A 22055-nucleotide genomic window follows, 5' to 3' on the forward strand; every position below is an offset into this window, starting at 1 on the left:
TTGAACCGGGGAGCCCAGAGCTGGACACAGTACTCCAGGTGCGGCCTCACCAAGGCAGAGTAGAGGGGGAGGATGACCTCCCTCCACCTGCTGGCCACACTCTTCTTGATGCACCCCAGGATGCCATTGGCCTTCTTGGCCACAAGGACACATTGCTGGCTCATGGTCATCCTGTTGCCTACCAGGACTCCCAGGTCTCTTTCCACTGAGCTGCTCTCCAGCAGGTCAGCCCCCAACCTGTACTGGTGCATGGGGTTATTTCCCCAGGTGCAGCACCCTACACTTGCCCTTGTTGAATTTCATAAGGTTCCTCTTTGCCCAACTCTCCAGCCTGTCCAGGTCTCTCTGTATGGCGGCCCAGCCTTCCAGTGTGTCAGCCACCCCCCCAGCTTTGTGTCATCAGCAAACTTGCTGAGGGTGCACTCTATCCCCTCATCCAGGTCATTGATGAATATATTGAAGAGGACTGGACCCAGTACTGACCCCTGGGGAACACCACTCGTCACTGGTCTCCAACTAGACTCTGTGCCCCTAATCACGACCCTCTGAGCTCTGTCTTTCAACCAGTTATCTATCCACCTTACTGTCCATTCATCAAGCCCACTCTTCCTAAGCTTCCCTATGAAGATGCTCTGGGGGACCGTGTCGAACGCCTTGCTTAAGTCAAGGTAGACCACATCCACTGACCTCCCCTCGTCTATCCATCCAGTCATGCCATCATAGAAGGCTATCAGATTAGTCAGACATGATTTCCCCTTGGTGAATCCATGTTGAGTACTTCCGATAGCTTTCTTTTCCTCCACATGCCTTGAGACGATGCCCAGAAGGAGCTGTTCCATCATCTTTCCAGGGATGGAGGTGAGGCTGACCAGCCTGTAGTTCCTGGCTCCTCCTTCTTGCCTTTTTTGAAGACTGGAGTGACACTGGCTTTCCTCCAGTCCTCAGGCACCTTGCCTGTTCTCCAGGACCTTTCAAAGATGATGGAGAGCGGCCCAGCAATGACTTCTGCCAGCTCCCTCAGCACTCTCAGGTGCATCCCATCAGGGCCCATGGACTTGTGAATATCTAATTGACCTAATTGATCCCTCACTCTATATTCCTCAATCCAAGGGAAGTCGTCTTCTTTCCCCGTTACTTTCCTCCAAGACTGGGACTCCTGAGGGCTGGGCCAAGCAGTAAAGACCAAAGCAAAGATGACATTCAGTAACTCCGGCTTCTCCACATCCTCCATCACAGTATCACAGTATGGTAAGGATTGGAAGGGACCTTCAGAGATCATCTAGTCCAACTCCCCCACCAAAGCAGGGTCACATAGAGCAGGCTGGACAGGAATGCATCCAGGTGGGTTTTGAATATTTCCAGAGAAGGAGACTTCATAACCTCTCTGGGCAGCCTGTTCCAGCGCCCTGGCACCCTCAAAGTCAAGTTTTTCCTCATGTTGAGATGGAATTTCCTGTGTTCCAGTTTGTGCCCATTGCCCCTTGTCCTTTCACTGGGCGCCACTGAAAAAGTCTGGACCCATCCTCTTGAAACCCGCCCATTTGGATAAGCATTGATGAGGTCCCCTCTCAGTCTTCTCTTCTCCAGGCTAACACGGTGGGAATTGGCAGGCAGTGCGGTGGCAGCAATGAGGACGAGGAGCACGTTTCTCCTCCAGCTTGTTCTGGCAACTCTGCTTCACATCACCACAGAGTTCCTGTGGGTTTATCCTCAGGCCATGGTCCCAGCACATACCTGCACGGCCCAGCGGTGACACACCAGCAGGCATTGCCCTGCCCGGCACAGACAGGGAGACACGTCCCAACTCACAGGGCTGAAGCAAGCTGCTGTGCTGGCACAAGGTGATGCAAAGCCCCCAAAACAGGTAACCCTGGCCAGGTGGGTAGTTTTACCTCTGCTCTTCCAGCCCCACAAACTGTTACACTCTAAGTCCAGTTGTAGGCGGGTTTATTTCAACACACACATGCTTTTCTTTAGGCAGCTGATTAAGAAGCCCAAGTGAAAAGTCTGCTTATCTGTAGTCTTATCTGTAGTCTTCACTGTAGCAAAGGAACATCATTAGGGGACAATTCAGCCTCCCTCTCCTTCTTGTAATGGCTAGTGAAGGAGCCAAGGGCAGCATCCTCACTTCAGTGTTTTGCATAAGTGCCTAAGTCAGGTGGGATCAGCCCTGACCTGGTTTGATACACTAGCAAGAATTGATTTTTTTGGATGTGTGAAGACTGCATATAGACCAGAATACCATGATTTGTTTTTTGAGACAAGGGCAACGTTCGTAATTATACATACTGATCTGAAATACATTACTGAAATACATTATAAACAGAACCTAAGGGTGGTGGTCAGTCTTACAGCCATGCACTATGGAGAAGGCAACACTTTGTTCCAGTCTGAAGCCCATTTAAGCATTCCCAAGCCTCCCAGAGAAGCCAGTGAGCTCTGATGTCTTGGGAGAACGGAGGCACAGGCCTCTAGGCTGCAGCTTTTAAAACTTGAGCTGATTAATATTTTAGTTTCCAAAACAGAGGCATGAAAGAGCAAAAGCAAGCAAAGAATTAGCATCCCTTTGTATTGACTGGCCAGTTTTAATCCCACAAGCCAATCTGCAGCATTTAACTGATAGCTTCGAATCTGTAAGAAAAGGACCTTGAAAAGATCTGTTTTACGACTCTAAGGCGATGAGATATAGCAGCCAGGATCATCTTACATTATTGTGAAGTTATTTAGACAGCTAGAGCTGCTAGCCAGGCTGCAATGAAGTCAGTGATGTAGAAAGTAACATAGAAAACAGGAGTTTTCCCCATGGAGAGTATGGAGTTCGTGCTGTTAGCACACAGAGCTGGATTTAGTTCAAGAGCTGCTGCCGTCATATTGGCTTCATGATACTCGCTTTGCTTCCAAGCATCACAGCGTTGGAAGTTTCTCTCCAACAGTCTAACAGATGTCATGTCTAGCACATTTAGGCATCTTCAGATAAATGAAATCTCACGTATGGGCTCCAGCGTGGTGCAAATACCTCTCGGATGGTCAACGGCGTATGTCTGAGCAGAACACCATCCAAGATGAACTCAGATGGAGTTCTGAGTCCATCTGAGTTCCTCTACAGAGACCTGCACTGGGTGGACCTTTCCCACTGGTGGATTCTTTTCACTTCACGCAGGGTGTGAAGCAGCTGGACAACAATCTAAAAGCAACAATTAATGATGCGAACTGAAAAAAAAAATATTCCGTGTTTGCAGACACAAACGTTTCCCAGCAGGCAGAAGTGCCCTGTGTGGGTTTTCTCTTTGCAAGCATCCACTACCGAACCCAAGGCTTAAACAAATCTGTGAAGCTGTGAACACAGTTTCTTGTCCCCTCTCTGACCCTTCCCATCAGGAAACCCTGCTGAAAATCAGTTCCACGCCCATCGTGTACTGCAAAGCAAATACCAGCAACAAAGGAGCCGGGGGGAAGGCGTTGGGACAACAGGCTGTAGGAGCCGTCAGGGTTGAGCCCTTCCCTATAAGCAAGTTCCATCACCGCCAATGCAACTGTTTTCCTCCCTCCCAAAAACTCCCCCGGCTGTCAGTGCATCGGTAGTGGCTACGGACACACACGCAGCCAGGAAAAAAGAAAAGAAGTCCCTCCTTTGTCTCTTCTCTCCCTTATTAAGGGCTCAGACAAATGAGCACGTTAGCAAGCTTAATGAGTTACCACCTATCAGCTGAGCCTGGGTGACGGCACCGAGGACACACGCAGTCGATAGCAAACCCAAGATAAGACACATCAGCTCAAGCCGCAGTGATGGAGGTTTAAACTAATCCATTTAACCTTGAATTTACAATAGGTAAAGAGCATACGTGCAAGTAACCGTTGCACCTCACCTTACACACGTTAAGTTGCGGCAACATATCTGCTTAGTTTAAGCTCCTCGTTTCCATTTCTGGATGCGTGGCGTTGGCACAGCAGGGCCGAGACTCTTTTCTGAATCCAAATTCAGCATCACAGCACGAGAGGGAGGTCAAAACAAGAATTAAAAAGCTAGGCTGGTCCATAAGGACAGTGCAGCTTCCAGCAATGCTCGCTGGGGCCAGAGTATGGCAGGAACTTTTCTCAGCAATGCATTTTTCAGTGCCATATGTAATGAGATGATGAACTTAAATCATAAGCATACTCCCATGAAATGACATCTACTTTAGTGCCTTCCTTCTGACACAGCAAGATGTTCAAAATTGAGCGTAACAAACGGGAGGGAGTTCAGATCAACAGCTCCACCAAAGACACTCCCAGATTTTGCAGCCGATGATCTCCAGAACTGCCGTATAAGCAAGCAGAAGTCTCCACCTGTTCATGCATAAATGAGATTAAAAAACCCAAACAGATGGTGACTTAACCCCCAACTCCATCCCCAGCTGGCATTACACCAAATGAGGAACACGCCTTGCTTTAAACCTTTGCCTATACTGGAAAAATCTTCACCACTGGGTGTCCGTAAGGACAAAGTATTGCCATTCCGAAGCACTGTGCTAATTTGGTGATATCACTCTATAAAGGGAGACATCCAACTTTAAGTACTGATTATAGAATCACAGAATGTCTCAAGTTGGAAGGGACCCATAAGGATCACCGAGTCCAACTCCCAAAGTTGCACGAGCCTTGTTTGTGTGCGTGTCCCCTCTCTGCCTGGCGCAGGTGTGCTGCGATAATGAATTAAGACAAAACCACCTCTGTTGCCTTGGGCTCTGACTCACACCCACCAAAGCAAAGGACTTCCATGGATGAGGACGTCGGCAGCTGCCAAAGGATGCTGCCCACACTGCACTGGGGGGACGACGCGGCTCAGGCTCCATCACCATCCCACTCCCCATGGCACCTGAGAGAATTAGCCCAAACCCATTGAGGTGGTTCAAGCCAAGGATGGGAGAGCAGCACCAACCCCCACCAGGCTTGTGAGACTTCTGTGACACCCTTTGGCTGCAAGGAGACGCCTGTCTCTGCCAAGGCTGGAGCCATATGTGTCTTGATGCTCCGGACATGCTGGATCCTCCAGAGATGGTTGTGGAAGCACACGCATAAAAAACACAAAATGCAAAATTCAACAGCTTGCCTGTGCACCTCCCATCTCCAATAGGCCCAGAGTGTTTGGCGGGATCAAGCAACAACTGCACGTGCAGAGGGAAAGTGGAAAAACTGACACCCAATACCTCAAACAATCCCATCTGAGGAACAGAGGAGCAAACAGCTGTCCATCTCCCCCGTACCTCGCCATCGCTTGGGGTGGCCTCCTCTGAAACTCTTGGCTTATTTAACACATGCTTAGTTGGGGTATTCTGCCTTCAGGACAGTAACATCCGTCATTCACCACCACTCCATCGCTCACCCTACTGAAGAGCATTAAAATGCAGAAATCCGGCCCAAACTGCTGCTGCTGCTATTCAAGCAACTTTAAAAACATACCTTACACTAATGACGCTTCTTAAAAGAAAAGCGTGAGCTTGGCTCCGCTCTCCTGGTTCCTCTTCCCTCTGTTCCTGCTGAAAGGCACGATGTCCCTCCCTCCCTCCCCACGTCACAGCAAATCCGACGCCAGCCAAAGGAATCCCCCTCCCTGGCTTTGCACACCAACATATCCCTTCGCGTCTGGGACCAGGGAGAAGGGCCAGGCCCCCCTCTCATTTTCACAGAGGCAGCCAAAAAAGGAGGATTTTCTCCTCTGTGTTTATCATCTAGCAGCAGTGACTTTCCGTAATGCTCTGGCTTTGCCAGGGCAAGCCTACCTTGCGGCTCAAAATGGGTTTCCTGCTGCGCAGGAGCCTCCGAGAAGGTCCAAAAGCATGCAGAAGCTCATTACTGTCTTGTACTTGAGCCGTACCACCTTCCTTCACAGACTTTAGAGTTCACCTAGAGCACCACAAAACTTCACCCTCCTGAATCAGTTCACTCCTTTTCTGTTTAAAGAGACAATTTACCCCCAAACCTGGGGTAAGAAACATTAGAATCATAGAATCGCCAAGGTTGGAAGGGACCTTTCAGGTCATCGAGTCCAACCATCAACCTAACTCTGACAAAAACCATCACTAAACCATATCTCTAAGCACAACATCTGCCCGTCTTTTAAATACCTCCAGGGATGACGATTCCAACACTTCCCTGGGCAGCCTGTTCCAATGCTTGACAATGCTTTCGGTGTAGAAATTTTTCCTAATATCCAATCTAAATCTCCCCTGGCGCAACTTGAGGCCATTTCCTGTTGTCCTATTGCCTGTTACTTGGGAGAGGAGACCGACCCCCACCTCTCTACAACTCCTTTCAGGTAGTTGTAGAGCACAATAAAGCCTCCCCTCAGCCTCCTTTTCTCCAGGATAAACATCCCCAACTCCCTCAGCTGCTCCTCGTAAGACCTTGAAGGCAGTTTTTCCTCTTCAGAAAAATACTCCACCACCTTACATTGCCCTTCTACCTGAAAGGAGGAAAAAAAAACCCCACACAACCACCTCAAGGTTGTTTCAGACTGATTAAGATGTACCTGGTTCAGAATTACGTTTTCTTACCAATGACTAAAACTGGAAAAGTCATATGATGTTTAACAAGACCCAAATGTTTTGGTCAATTTTTTTTGAAAATCCAAAGCAGGGAGATGGATTTCCGTCATCCTCATGGTGTTCCCATCAGCAAATACACAGTAGACTTTCCCCTAGCTGCAGAAGATGGGTCCAAGTCCATGGTTTAAGGGCCCTAAGCAATTGGGTGGTCACCGTGCCATGGGCTCAGCAAAGACAACAGACCAAGGAGGCACAACATCCAGACCACTTATGTAACTGCCCACTGGCCCGGCTTTGGTCAAAAGAAGACCTGGAGTTTAAACAAGCCCAGCTGACTTGGTCTGAACAGATTAGAGAGCCATTGCATAAGCAGCTCAGGCAGCAGAACCGAGTGTAATGCCTGCAGCAGCTGGAGGAGAGCTCCCACAATGACATCTCCAGCAGCTGATGCACACGGAAAGAATCAGGTTCCTTGTAAAAACACAGGTTCACCTTCCACTCTTTCAGCGTAACACCAATAGCCAGGAAGTCTTTTCATAGTGGTAGGCTGCCGGACTCAAAGGGCTGGTATCAGAAACATCCAGACAAGTGTTTTCTTGGTGCTAGAGGATCTCCACACCTTTAAACCCATGGGCCTAAATGTCTGACCTCCCAACTCGTACTTCATACGTAGAATGAATGAATTTTCAAGCCAGCTTTTACCTAAGGTTTGAAATAGATGTTACTGTTCAAATCTGTACTAAGTCAGTGTTATTTCATTTGTATTAAAGCAAGTCTGAAGTAACAGTTTGACCAATTAATTTTATTATTTTCCTGACTGTATTATTTTTACGTAGTACAAAATTCTCCTATTTAAGCAACCTGAAAAGAAAAATATTAAGTTCCACGTGAAGCCAGCATAACACATTTTGCCTAACAGGAAATACATCCTTATCAGATATTTTAAAGCTTGATGTTTTCAATAAGAGCTTAATTTGTACTTATGCTTCAGAGTTCACGTGTTCGTATGAAACTTTCAGACATCCAGATTCCAGGTTCAGGGTTTATTTGCATACAAAAATATATTATAATGGAAAAAAAGCATTAAAAGTTCTCAACTATATAAAATTACAAATATATTTTCATAAAAGCAACTTTAAATTAAAATCCAAGCTATAGTTTAAAGCAAAATACAGCTGCAACACTTAAGTTATCCTATTCCATCTGCTGCAAAGGAACAAAACTGATGTTGCCAGCTAAATACTTATAGGATTTGACAAAGGTTATGTTCAGAAGGTGAATATCTGGGGTAGCACAGTTATCAGACAAGGGCAGCAGTTCTCGGTGAGTGATGTCACTTATCCTTCAGATGACATTCATAGGCAAGTACAATGCCAAAGATTCATTTCACATACCTGGAAATACAAAACAAGGAAGATCATTGAGTTCTATATTAAATAAGATCGCATGTTGTTGAAATACCAGACACCCCATCTATGCCCAGCATGCTAGACTGCCCGACAGGCCAAAATTATGCCTTTTTAAATTAATATGAGAGCCAAAAGGTTAGTGTGTAAAAAATTAAGGCAACTACTGTTCTAACGAGTGCATTAGGCTTGAAAAGGCACCTGTACAGAGTTCTGTGTAACCTCAAGCATATAAATACAACTCCTTAAAAACATGATGATAAAATATCAGATGGCAGTTGGACATTTTCTTCAGACTGTGTGATAGTGTATCACTGCAAGACAAATGGCACTCTATAAATGAGACTCTGCTGAAATCACTAGAGATTTGCTTAGTCAGGTTAAAAAAAAAAAAAACAAAACCCAAAACCAACAAAAACCCTCAAACCCACCACAGCAGGTGGCACCCTCACCTTCAATGTACCTTGCAAGGGGACAATGAAACCTATATACCATATGCAGTCGCGCTGTGCAAGATACAGCAACGTATATTTGTGACCATATTTGCTGGTTTGGGGTTTCCTTGCTCTACACAAACCTTCAAAAACTCAGAAGGTTTTTCAGAAGGGCAGTCAATTAGGTTTCAGTGGTAAAGATGGAGTTGGCTCAAGCATACATCCACGACAGAAGTCAGGAAACTAGAAATATATTTTAAGTAAGAGAAGTGAAACCAGGATTAAGCCACAAGTAAGATGACAGGGAAGTAGGAAGCTCATAAGGGCAGCTGTCTTAAGTCCAAGGCAGATGGCCAAGGCTTCAAGAAGTAGAGGGAAGGGAAAACACCTAATGAATACAAGAAACTCTCAGTTCATAGTTTATTAGGGGAGTTTTGTTCATGCAGCTATTTAGGTCTAGTCCTAGAATTTGTTGTTTTGGGCTCTATAGTCTGGTTCCATACCACAAAAAATGTATCATGTCCATAACAGCACAGGAAGAAGCAGAAAGAATAGGCAGAGTACGTGGTTGGAGATAGGAGGGTGGATTTTTTTTTTGTTCTTGTTGGTTTTCTTTAAAAATCATAATGAAGAACCTAGTACCATAACTGGAAAATACAATTTCTAGATAGTGACAGAAAATGTGATCTAAGTTCCGTTCCTGGTAAAGACAAGCACAAACAAGATTTTGACATTTAATCTAAGTCTATAGATACAGATGGCTGCTCCTTAATTCTTTCATAAATCAAATTCTAGAATAAAAAGGTTTCCCTCCCCTACAGTTACTCAGATTTACAATGAAGAAACAAACCCCCATGTTTTAGCTGAGTTTTGAGCATTTAAGCAAGTGATGTTTACTTGATCTATATGCTGTCAGGGAGGGGTGAATTGCAGCTGCCTCAGAGGTGGGGACCAGAGTTCACTGAGTACAGCCTTTGTCACACAAACTAAACTGCATACCTCGGACATTCAGGCAAAGACTAGAATTTAGTCTATTTTACCTTTTTATCCACCGAATGATCCATAGGTCTAGTCTAGCAAATTAAAATGAAGCCACATTATATAAAACGATTGCTACCAAGTGAGATGCAGCCTACTAACAAAAATCTACTTACTTGCTAGTGTTCTGTCAAGATCAGCAATGAAGTCTTCCAGTTCTTTTGTGTCTCCGAGCTTTGCTGTAAAATAAGAAACAGTTAAATACTGCTCAGCCATGCCATATTTCTCTGGCCAAAAGAACCACTGGAACCACACAATCCCCCCAGATCACTTTCAGTGGTATCAAAGGTGCCGTGGATTGGTTTCAGGTAAGTGCGATAAGGTTGCTGCAATGTCCAAATGCACTCTTAGAAAGCAGGGGAGACTGAATTAAAAGTCTAGTTTTTACTGTTTGTCAGAGGCAAAGCAATCCTCTTGTTCAGTTTCCTTAAAAAGCAGAGGCTGAAGTGGAGAAAAAAAGCTATGTCAACTAATTCATGTCCTTGCTACTGTGGGAGTCCTTATCGCATGTATTCAGATATTGCATTCATGGCCCTAATCAAACCCCACCCAGTTAGCTCCCAGTCCTACCCAAACCTAACCCTCTTAAATCATCCCGGTATCACTGGTTTGCTCTGATGTCAGATCCTTTGATCTTGGTCCATACACTATAAATTTGGATCCGCACATCCACCTAAATTCCCACTCCTGAGAACACCACTGGTTCCATTCAATCTAGTTTTACTGCCAGTGGCTCCCTTATCGCATTTCTGCGGTCTATTCCAAGCTGGTTCCAACTCTATTTCTGTCTTTTTGTCTTCTCATCAGGAAGAGCATCTTGACCTTTAGTGTAATTCCTTGACAAGTGCTTCCTGCCAGTTTAACTGAACTTTTTTTTTTTTGCTACTTCTTATTAACTATTACTCATCATTTCTCCCTAGTATCATGCTAATGAGAAAAAAGAAAAGGCATTTTACTTTTTTGTGACTGGTCAATGTGGAAGCGACAGGAAAGTGTGAAAAGCTCTTGAGCATGCATCTGAGAAGACTAGTTGGAATGAAAGTACCATGTAGTGTCTAGGTATATCTGTTCATTTATTTATACATCTACACCAAAGTTAATCTAAGTTAAACTAAATGAAACAAGCTCCTGAGGAATTAGATCAGCTGCAAGACAGAAGCCACTCTGAAACAGCAAAGGTACAAAGGAGGAAGGAATTACTAGTACATGCTTGTATCAGCAGTGCAGGGTTTATATGGACCCCACTAACTGTGTTAACTTCAATGGGAGCATATGGTTTTGGAGAAGTCACCTACCGCACCCCTGCATTCAGGCTAAATATTTCTGTATATAGACAGGACACTTAAGTTACTTAGTTGCTTAAGTTAATTCTTAACTTGTTTTTTCTTTTAAGTGAAATATGCTGTAAGTTGTACCATGATTCCTCATCAACCAAAAAAAAAAAAGTTATTTTCTTTAGCTTGGTGTTTCAGAATCAAAAGAGTTGCCAGGTCACCTGCAAAGAAGTGTGGGTGCATTGTGCTACTTCTATTTATAATCAAGACAATAATACTTAGATCTGCAGTGTGCTTAACAGTAATTCTTAGTTTTCTTGTCATTTTTATAAAAAAAGAAGTCAATGCACACATGCGAATCCTGGCTCACAGAAAGAAGCCTAGAGAGCTGAGAATTAGGAAGAAATGCCAATAGTTAAAATTAAGTTTACCTTTACATGGAGTTACTGATGGAGATGGCAAGCTTGGCGTAGATGCAGTTGGAGAGTTAAGCTTTTCATCACTGAGACTGAAACTATTTCTGTAGAGTGAATCTGCACCTGTAAAAAAGTTATATTAAAGTAAAATTAACACTTTCTGCTATTTTGCAATACAATTAAAAAGAGAGAAATGGGACATTTCCTACATTGGCTTCAACATCTGTAGAACTCAAATTTACGGACTTTAAAGCCAGAGGGACAAATAAATCATCTATCGTGTGAAGGCTGTTACAACACCTACTGTTAAAAAGCAAGCAGCCCTAGACCAAATCCTCACACCCCCCCCAGTAAGGGAAGCGTCAGCTTCCCCTGGAATCAGCATCACTTGGAAAATACTGCAGGAATGGCAATCATCCCACACCCACTACATTAGGCCTAGTAGGACTGGCTCAATTCACAATATTCTGGGAAATTCTGAATTAGTTTGAAATTCAAATTAGTTTGAGAAATTACCTGAATTTTTCAAAAGCTATTTTAAAAGCTGTATAAAGAGCTCCAGGACAAAGACAGTCCCCCAGAACAGAGAAGATATTCAGCACTGTCTTCATCCCTGAAGCAAACTCACCCATTTCTCCATACTCTGCTGCTTCAGTCTTGTGTTCTAGAGAACCTGTACAGCATCTTTTAATTTTCTTTTATTCTGTAACTCTCTGGAGTTCACAAAGCAGTAAATCTGTACACAAGATGTTCTGCAATCTTATTTTAGGTGGTCTTTCAAAGAAAGCTTTTATACGCCATGGAAAGCAACAGGAAAGGTTCCAATACTGTTCTGATGTTCTTGGATTTTAGACAAGGCCTTAACTTTCAATAAAATGATCTTTATTTTTTCTCTTTTCATAAAGAGAGAGTTCCATGATGCACAGTGCTCACAAAGTATTAGTCATGGCTCCACTGGAAGGAGGAATTGTCATTGTGTTGGAGACACTAAAACCACTGGTTCCTGCAGTTTTGAGCCAGTGACCTGAAAACTGTAGTTCTACAAAAAGAAACCGTTGTAATATGAACATGGCAACAGTCTCCATTTAAGGTAGGAGATTTGTCACATGTCCTAGGAAAATAAATGTACGTCTCATTATACAGCGTGGTGACTACCACTGCTATCATTGAGGGCAGCAATGTTGCCTACCTGCAGCACATGTAGCATTTGTCCTTGGAGCCCCAGCATAGGAGGTGGTTACACTGCATTAAGGCCATCCAAGTCAGAATTGTCACACTTCCTTGGACACCCGTCCCATGTGCTGTGCCAGGAGATGACTGCCTCAGGTATGTTGCTGAATTAGCAAAAAGGGGACAGGACCACAGCTCACCTTACCAAGATCTGCACATCTGCACCTTCACTGAACATCACCATGATGTCTGCAGATATCAAACAGGGACCATCCCCCAGCTGACCACTCCTCTACCGTAAGTTCCTCCTATCTTTGGGAAGAAGAGCATGTGTCTACACACCTCATCTCCTCTAGCCTGGAGCCCTCACCAGCATAAACCCACCTTCCACAGGAGTATACAGGTACAGTGTGAAATCAGGCCAGGCAGGACAACTGCATCTAAGCCTGTCAGATGTTTCCTCAGCTGTCTATTTGTTTCTTCTGCGCTAGCTTCCAAGCCTACCTCTGCTGCAACACACACTGAAGAAGCTTGTGCTACAAGCTTCACCCCAGAATATTTTCCTCTTTCACAAGCATGGTGACCCACCGTAGTGGGGTCTTTCAGTTTGCTCCACCATCACCTGGCAACCTCTTCCAGCATATGCACATGCTACCTGCAGCTCTGTGCGAACATGAGCGATGATGTGAGTGACACCTGTTACCTGGGACTACTGCTTGCCCAAATCAGCCACCAGTTGGTATTTCTTGTTCAGAAAGGGTGGTATGCTTCTCCATACTAGTTTTTGTTTGTGTGTTTGTTTGTTGTTTTTTTTTTTTTTAATCTTCACTCTTAAGTGCCTGTTCTCCTCTCTAAACCTGAGCAGATCAAACCCAGCCTAATTAAAACTTCAGATATTAGAAAGATTTGAGGAATACAATGCAGAATTGAGATAGTTTTAGATAGAAAAATGGGAAAATAAGCCATTTTAAAAGTAGCTCCCAAAAAAACAACCTAAAGGGGTAAAAAAAATCTGACACTGTTCTGCAGTGATGTGTCACCAGTGTTGTGCTACACAGTACAAACCCTGTACATTAATGGAGTGAAATAACAACTAAAGGGATGATAAAGTTCCAGTTTATAGACCAAATTTCAACTAAAACCACATTTCTTTCCAGCCAAGATACAAATCCCAGTGACCATGAAATTCAGAATGGAAAATTCCAGCTGTTCAGAAGAAAGCCCCTACCACCACAAAAAAGCCAAGTATCTCGTAATGCCTCACACAAACAGACCTGTAGCCAAGACTACAACTCACTGAAACACTGACGGAACAGACCATCAAAAGACAGAACACTTTCCAGGCAGTGTATTTGAAAACAGCAAAGCGAGAACTTCCAAATGATTTCATATTTTAAAGGCTTTAGAGCTAGTTGAATTAATAAAAAAAAATAATCCAGGGAACAACGGCTACAAAACAGAGCGTACTTCTAATGTGGTGTCTATGCTACTAGTATGCAGACACTAAGTGCAGTGACGCTGGGAATGTGTATTACAAACCAATCCCCGTACACCAAATCTAAAGCTCCAGTTGCTCTTATATATAGCTGGAATAAAGTGTTCTTTTTGTGAATGCTTGTGAGGGCAACTCAAATTACGAAAGCTTTAATAAGCCACTTAAATTGGCCACAAACTATTCACACAATTCTTTTTATTCATATCCATGTACATATCCGAGCTAGCAGTCACCTTTGATTCTTTTTGTGGTTTTTCTCTCCATACTTCTATAAGCAGTTGAAAGTACTGACCACTCACCTCGCAATGTACAGAGACCAAAAAAACATTATTTCATACTGGCTTCCACAAGCCTTATGCTGGGAAATATTTACAACCAGGCAAAGAGAAAATAAGACAGAACTGTTGCTTTAAATATCTGAAGGTTTTTTTTCCAGTTTCAAAAGGTGAAATGTTTTTGCAAAACAGTGTCATCTTCTGATGGATTGTAAAATTAATATTTTCAGGAAAATATCAACATTTATCTTTCTCAAAAAGCAAAAACATACTGTAGCTACTGGCTGTGGCCACCAAGCAGCAGAAATTCTGGTGATGGGAGGAGGAATGCATTGACTCCACCATCAAGGTCATTATAACTGCCGAAAACGATGTGCTGTTAAAAAAACATACTTGCGATACCCATCGCACAAAAATATCTGCTTTGGCAAAGTGTGGCTGTAGGGCAGAAAGCTCTGGGAAAAGGACGCATTAGTCCTTGCTTTCTACCAGCTGCCACAGCCAAGATTTGCTCATTCACCTCCAATAATGGCCCTTGGAAGATTTCCGCTGCCACACAAACGCAACATCCCCTGCAATTCAATAGCCAGAGGCTGATGCCAAGGATCTCTCATCACTGCTGTCCTTCCTCATCCAGCCCCTCTCACACACCGCCACACAAGTTCATCTATCATCCATTACTTATTTTTTCACTTGGTATCTTCATTCTACTGCCTGTGTGCATATATAGACTATGCCCCTTTAGCTATTTTAACAAAACACTCAAACTATCTCTTTAAAAAAGGGCCTTAAAAACTGAGAGTTAAGCTGCTGAGTTGATTTACGTGAGTCAAACTAAGCCAGTAGCTGCAAAATTAGGGGTTTGGAATAAATATAGGTGTATTTTACTTTGGCAAAGTAATCTGTAGTTAGTATTGACCTTTGCTGTTCCACTATATGGTTAAACCACAAAGAAAAACCATGGCAATACCATGTAAATATAGAATGTCCCCATGAAATGAGTAATTGAAAGGTTCTGGGCAGTAATAACTGAAGGAGGAAAACCTCAAACTTTTCATTTTAAAACAGACAATGGAAGAGTTCAGCTGTCTGACTTCTTTAATATTATGCTCTTTCTAGTACCATAGTTCAGGATACAATTTTAAAGAGCACTAGAGTGGGTAAAATTTTTACTGCAGTTTTCAGTGGAGAAAGTTTTTAGAGGAAAAAATAAATCACATCTCAAAATTTTTCAGAGAGGAGCTTTAAAATTCCACGTAAGCCTCTACAAGCCATAGATTTATTATAAAACAATAGTTCAGCATTTAATGAACAGACTGCACAACTCATTCCTAGGGAGAACATAGCCTACTTGTTAAAATAATAAACAAGATAAAATCAGGAATTTCTAATGCCAACAGTAGAAGCAAGAAACATTCATGATGCAAAGAGCTTGTTTCACAATACATATGTTGCAGCCCTCAAGGATAGTGTTTCTTTTTATCATAATCACAGTTATACTCGGCTGCGTTAGTTGGGTGGTTTTTTTTGTTTTTGCCAAGCTAACAAACATCTGTTTCAACACTGACACAAAAATCACACCTTTTCACTATCTTCTATATGTCTAGGCTTCATGATTTAAAAGATTTCAAATCACATAGTTAAAAGGAAGTTAGCTAGGAAGCCTGAAATTCAGATATACAAGCGTGCCTTCTCATCATATACAAAGCCTACCTTTCCACTCCCCCACCACACTTACCTGTGAGGCGGCGTTTCCAACTCCAACCTTCCCCTTTATTAATGCTTCCCTTCTAAAGTGTAAGAGAAACAGGTATGCTGGAGAGGTAAGAACAGGAACTCTTACAAAAAAGCACATTTCTCATTAAATTGAAATACCAGGAGAGAAGCCTACGCACCTGAAACTTCTGGGTTTTCTTCCTTTCGAATGTATCAGTAATTTAATAAAACATTATTTCTCAGATGATTTAATAAAAGGTAATTTCTCCATGAGTCTCACTTCATTTTTTCTTTATAAATATTGTATTGCCTTCTGGATAGAGACAGGCCATTAGAAGTTTGCAGTAACAGTCTACCTCCTTAAAATATTCTCCTCTTCATCATGTAATACTGGGATTTGCTGTTAAGACCATCTTTGCTGCTCATCTATCACATATCTCATAGCAGATGCCCATAGAAGAGTTTAAGAGTGGTGCTGCCACAGAACTGATAGTTCCCAGATAAACTCTACCAGGTTCTAGTGATGCACAGATCAATACTTTTTCTAAGACAGCAGATGCATCTTAGCCTACAGCAGTCCCCGATGGCCCTGTCCCTCCCATCATGATTTTACCTAGTTATTTTTTGAGTATGTAAACTTTTATCATCCACGATGCCTTAAGGCAATATGTTTTACAGTTTAACGATACACCATGAGAAGAAATAGCTCCTCTTATTTCTCTGAAACATGCTGGTTTAATTTGATTTCCTCATACTGGGTGAGGTAGCAGTCACTTTCCTAAAGTCACTTAGGATTTTCTGGAAGACTAGCTTGTCCCCACCCAAGTCAATCTCTCCTTTGGGCTGACAGTCCCAGTCTATTTAGTCATTCGGAAACTATTTTATTTCTTCAATCATTTCTTTTGCCTTTTTCTGCACCTTCTCTATAAAAGATTGCAAATGCAAGCAGGCTTTTCAGGATGGGTGCTGCAGTATTAACAGTGGCTTATGCTTCATCTCTAGATAGGGGAGGCATTGGCACAACCACGCAGAGACATCCATGGCACATAACCACAAATGCTTACGCTACACCAGGCACTGGGTGCTAACAGCTACTGCGCAATCCTGTAGTTGACCCGCACCTGTTTGATTTTGAAATTATAAAATTAAGAGTTCTAGATCCACTCAAGGTCTTTTGTTGTGTTTAAAAGCCAGGAGGTATTTGTCAGAAAACATTTACACACTCCCAAAAATAACTATGAAGATATACTGCAGGCTGTATGAGTGCAAGAATTGAATGAAGACATTTATTTTGCAGTGCTTTTAACAGAGAGGCTGGAAGTTGAACCTGCCTCACGAAAACACATCTGGAACTACAAGTGTGAAACACTTCTGAGAGCACAACAACAGATTATCGTTTAGCTTTCTGGTGGTGTCATAGCTTTAGCACAAGAACTGTTAAGAGTGCTTCCCTTCACAACCTCTCAAAGTCCAACTTTCTATTCATTATCCTAAGCCTAAGCTTGGAAGGCTGTCCTGACATTGCCATGTACTGTACTAGCACAATGCACTGAGTGGACATACAACGTACATGGTCAAGTCCGCACTTTGCAAGCTTCCTCCAGCACATCAGCAAATGATATCTGTAAGAGTTCATCAATGTAACTACAACTGCACTAGTGACTTTTGCCAGCACAGCACTCTTAACACAAACCCTATTTTATGACAACCAACATATGCTGCAAAGAGCTATAAGGTATTCCTCAGCTTAGAAGTTTCAGCACGATTAATAACCTAAAGTACAAAGCTGTTACACTTCGATTCGGTTGAGTACATCAAGTTGAAACATAACTGGTACTCACTCACAGCCCAGCAACTCAAGAATGCCTGCTGGAGTAAGTCAGCAGTTGCATCATGATTTCCAGCGCTGACCTAGTCAGCTGTTGTGGTTAATGTAATACTTGTGGGCCAAGAACTAAGATCATCACAAACATCTGCACATGCGAGCCTTTCTATTACTGTAAGGTCTAGAGTCCATTGTGTTAGGTACAATGCCTAACCACAGCCAAGACAGGCCTTGTCCAAAGATCATTTAGTCAAATAACAGGACAAGTTGTGGGAGAGCCAAGTACTATAATGCCCATTTTCCACAGTAATGTCTTCAAATTCTTATTTTTTTTTTTCTTACAAGCCTGAAATATGTAATATAAGAATTTCAGGTAGTACTTTTGGAGCTAGGTCCCTCAAGAGGGGATTTTTGGGTTAAAAGCAATATTTCCAGGATTAAGTGTATCAATAAAAATCTGTAAATACTTCTGTTAAATTAAATGGGCTCATCCTCATGGCAGAAGTCCCAGGAAAGGCAAGTCTTTCCTTACCATACTACAAAACAGTACTGTTTGAGTATGACCACTTGACACAGGTCACCGGCTTCCCGTAAAGTTGAATTTAAGACTGATTCAGGGGCCCCGAAACAAACAGTTGCAATGGTTTAAAATGTTACCTCCCCCTTACAGTCTAGAATCAAAAGACATCACTGCAGGAGTGGCCAAAAGACACCTACGCCTAACCTTCAGCCACATCACATGAGTTAGGACGCTTAGATTAACCAACAAACAAGAAGAGATAAAATATAATAGTGTGAACTGTTTTGTACATACATGACAAAGTGTACTTCAAATAGTCTTGGCTCTGGATAACAAGATTTTGCAAAGACGTAAAGAGTCTTCAGGAACAAGAGGATCATTCAAACTATCTGCAGATATAATATTGTTGGAATTTCTGTTGGGTTGCTACAGATTCCTGCTGTCAGAACTTGCTCTTTCAGCCCAGTTTGTCCTTCATCCTGCAGCAATGTTTAGCCTAAGCACTACCATGGGAAAAGCGAGGTCATGAATTCAGCACTACATCTGCACTAAATGATAGAGACCAAAGGGAACGTGAACCTAGGGGGAAGAAAAGACTGAGTTTGAACAAAAAGAGCCTGGGTAAGTATTCTGTTCTTAAAATAGATGTTGGGAGTGTAGCTGTATTACATCAGACACTGGAGCCTGTTTTATAAAAGGAGTTCTTTATAAATCTGCAACTCCTCTCCAATCCTACTATAACTTCAAAATAAGAAGTTGTCCACGCCGAAGGACGCCTTTAGGAATAAGAGTTTTACTGGGCCTGTTCTGAGAAATGAGGAGAGCCAGCTAACTTTCCGTTTCCCTTCCCTTAGACATATCCTCATATGCTTGACACTGTTGGACGCCAACAGAGCACTCTTAGTGCACCTCCTGATCCAGTATATGCCAGTTTCCAGAAATTGGTGACTTCTGATTTTTCCAGAGTCACTTTTCACATGATGCACCACCAAGGGAAGAACCCCAGCACAGGACAGGATTTGGGAGCTTGACAAGTTCCTCTTACAAGATCCTTAAGGACTTTTACAGAACCATCAAACCCTGTCTATCCTGCTATCCTGTTAACGCCTTCAGCCTAAATCAGTGCAGATTTCTGACACCGACTTTTATTTCCCAGATCTTCCTGAAGATCTTGTCTGCCAATTTGCATGAGCACGTTGTTTCTCACCAGGCCTCCTGCCCTGTCAGAGAACACCATCTGGCTCAAAACGCCCTTCCTGTCCATCCTAAACAAGCTAGCTATTTTAAGCTCTGTTCAGGATTTAAGTTTTCTGAACCACAGCAGATATACTAAGCAACTACAGATGTCTTTATCCATGCAAGAAGACAACGTTCTTGATACTGTTTTGGCTTTTTTCTTGCTTTCTCAACAATAAATTATTTCACTAGATAAACTGATGGAATGAAGATTTTCTAAGTGTCTCATGTGTGGTAAAAGTATATGAGAGGTTAATATATTACAACACTGAAGACTGCACAAGAAAGAGCAACACTAGGGCTGTATTGCTGCAGTTAATAATAGACTTGGATTTACAACACGGCTCACATAGTTCATTAGTCTGATGCAGTAAAGGCAGACCTCACCTTATGCACCCTCTGCCATCCAAAAGGCTGGTGTCCAGCCTAAATTGGGTGTGCATTTCTAAACTTCCCTCGGAGGGAAAGAGATACTTGCAAGGAGTGGTTCACGCGCTACATTACGAAACAGCATAGCAGCATCTGGATCCACATACCTCCACTGACTTCAGGAAAAAAAAATCAAACTCAAAAGCACTACATGGAAAGGTATCCAAGTTCAGGGCAGTTAAAACGTTACCTGTCAATGAAATGAAATTAATCCTGCCCATGATGATGGAATAAAGGGCTCCGATAATACGGAGAAGCTATGCTCTCACAGCTTAAGCACTAGGAAGATTATATTAATGTTTTAGTGCTAAATCAACAGAACTGCATGGTAAGTTGCTGAACTTACGAAAATGCACAACAGAAATAAAAGGAGCAACTTTAAGTAACTGAAAAGCAGATAAGCATCTTAAAACCTCCTGTACAGTTTAGGATCTAAAAAAAAAATAGGTATAGCTTGTTTGTTTTTAGCAGAACTTACTTCTGACAAAGCAGCCCTTGGGTCTACTGCTCCCGAGGAGAACAGCAGTTTCCAACCTCACTGTCTGGAAGAGAAAAGATGTTTTCTCTCCCTGACTGGCAAAAAAAAAAAAAGTAAGAGGGGTAAAACTTTTTTTCCAAGATAACTAGAAAAACCTTAGTTCCAATTCTATGTTTTCTTGCTCAAAGCGGGTCATGAGTCGGTATCGGCTTCCCACCCTTCTTGTACTAGTTTCTGCATGCACTGTTCCTATCCGTCTAGTACACTCCAGTACAAGTTAGCTTAAAATTATCACCTCCAAAACAGTGATAACACTAAACCAGAAGCCTGGGTGAGTTTCAGCCTCTTCTGGAAAGCACAACTTCAGTTCACTGTCTCTAAACTGATCCCTCAGCTACTGAGATAAAACGGATGGACCCCGTTAAATCCAGAGATTTTTTTTATTATTATTATTTAATTTTTTTAAAACACCGGGATGCCTGGGTGTTCCAGCAGCCTGGCGGAAGCCCTGACCTTTACCTAGGGCCAGTTTTTCAGCCTGGTCTGCCCAGGAGCCCACCTTGCTGCGGCTTCTTCCCCCCCTCCCCCGCTGTTCAAACCCAGCGGGGCCAGACTCCGCATCCGTCCCGCTTCCAACCCCCAAAAAAGCAAATAAAACGCGATTTATTTATTATTATTTTTAACACGGGTTCCTCGCACAGGGTGCCTGCCTCTCTCAGGCAGGAGGGGGACAGGCTGGTTTAACACCCGCTTTTGAGCCTCCCTCACCCACCCACCCCACTCCCGCCCCAGAGACGGGCACGGCCGGACGGACCGATGGACGGACACTCACTCTCCGAGTCGCTGAGGCCGCTGCCGTCGCTGACGCTGGCGCTGCTCCTCCGCTTCATGCGCTCCAGGTGCTCGCCGTAGTGGAAGCGGCGCCGGCCGGCGGGGCAGGAGAACTCCGCCAGCACCGCGTCGAACTCCCCCAGCGCCTCCGCCAGGCCCCCGCCGCCGTCCTCCCCCAGCCCTGCCGGCCGCAGTGTGAGGGGCCCGCCGGGCGCTGCCCGCCCTCCGGACCCCCCGCGCTGTGAGGGGACACCCGCCGCAGCCCCCTCCCCCAGCATCCCGAGCCCACACCCACACCCCGGCGGAGGGAAGGGGAAAGGGTCCCGCCGCGCCCCCCCCCTCACCCGCTCCCACCTTGACCCGCCGGCCGCTGGGCCTGAGGCGACTTCATGGCGGCGGGCGGGGGTGCCCCACCACCGCTGCCGCCCCAGCCTCTTGCCGCCAACATGGGCGGCCCGGCCCCGCCGCCGCCGCCTCTTATACCCCGCCCGGGCTGGGGGCTGAGGCGGAGGGGGCGGGAGGAGGAGGTGGCACCACGGCCCGGCCCGGCCCGGCCCGCCCAGGGGGGCCGGCGGGCGGTGCAGGTGCGCCGGGCCGGGCCGGGGGGGAAGCCCCACGGCCTGCGAGCCGGCAGGGATGTTCGGCCGGAGGCTGGGGTTTGCAGACCAACATGAGTCCCTTGAACACTCCAGTTCTGGGCTCCCCGGTTCAAGAAGGAGAGGGAACTGCCGGAAAGGGTACGGCAAAGGGCTACAAAGATGATTAGGGGGCTGGAACACCTCTCTTATGAAGAAAGGCTGAGGGATTTGAGTCTCTTCAGTCTGGAAAAAAAGATGACTGAGGGGGGATCTTATCAACGCTTATAAATACTTAAAGGGTGGGTGTCAGGAGGATGGGGACAGGCTCTTTTCAGTGGAGCCCGGCAAAAGGACAAGAGGTAACGGGCACAAACGTAAGCATAGGAAGTTCCACCTAAACATGAGAAGGA

General features: G+C 44.2%; 1 protein-coding gene across 1 annotated transcript; it reads right to left on the reverse strand.

Annotated features, from left to right (window-relative positions):
• Window positions 1-7552: 7552 nt before the first annotated feature.
• Window positions 7553-21575, reverse strand: RGCC (regulator of cell cycle). The gene is made up of 5 exons (XM_063335034.1): window positions 21422-21575; window positions 21069-21248; window positions 11108-11215; window positions 9519-9581; window positions 7553-7918 (listed from the first exon to the last, which is right to left on the reverse strand). The coding sequence occupies exons 1-5, from the start codon at window positions 21513-21515 to the stop codon at window positions 7911-7913; spliced, it is 453 nt and encodes a 150-aa protein (XP_063191104.1). The 5' UTR covers window positions 21516-21575; the 3' UTR covers window positions 7553-7910.
• Between the last annotated feature and the right edge of the window lie 480 nt (window positions 21576-22055).

The sequence above is a fragment of the Chroicocephalus ridibundus genome, chromosome 1 (assembly GCF_963924245.1).
Source record: "Chroicocephalus ridibundus chromosome 1, bChrRid1.1, whole genome shotgun sequence".
NCBI lineage: Eukaryota > Metazoa > Chordata > Aves > Charadriiformes > Laridae > Chroicocephalus > Chroicocephalus ridibundus.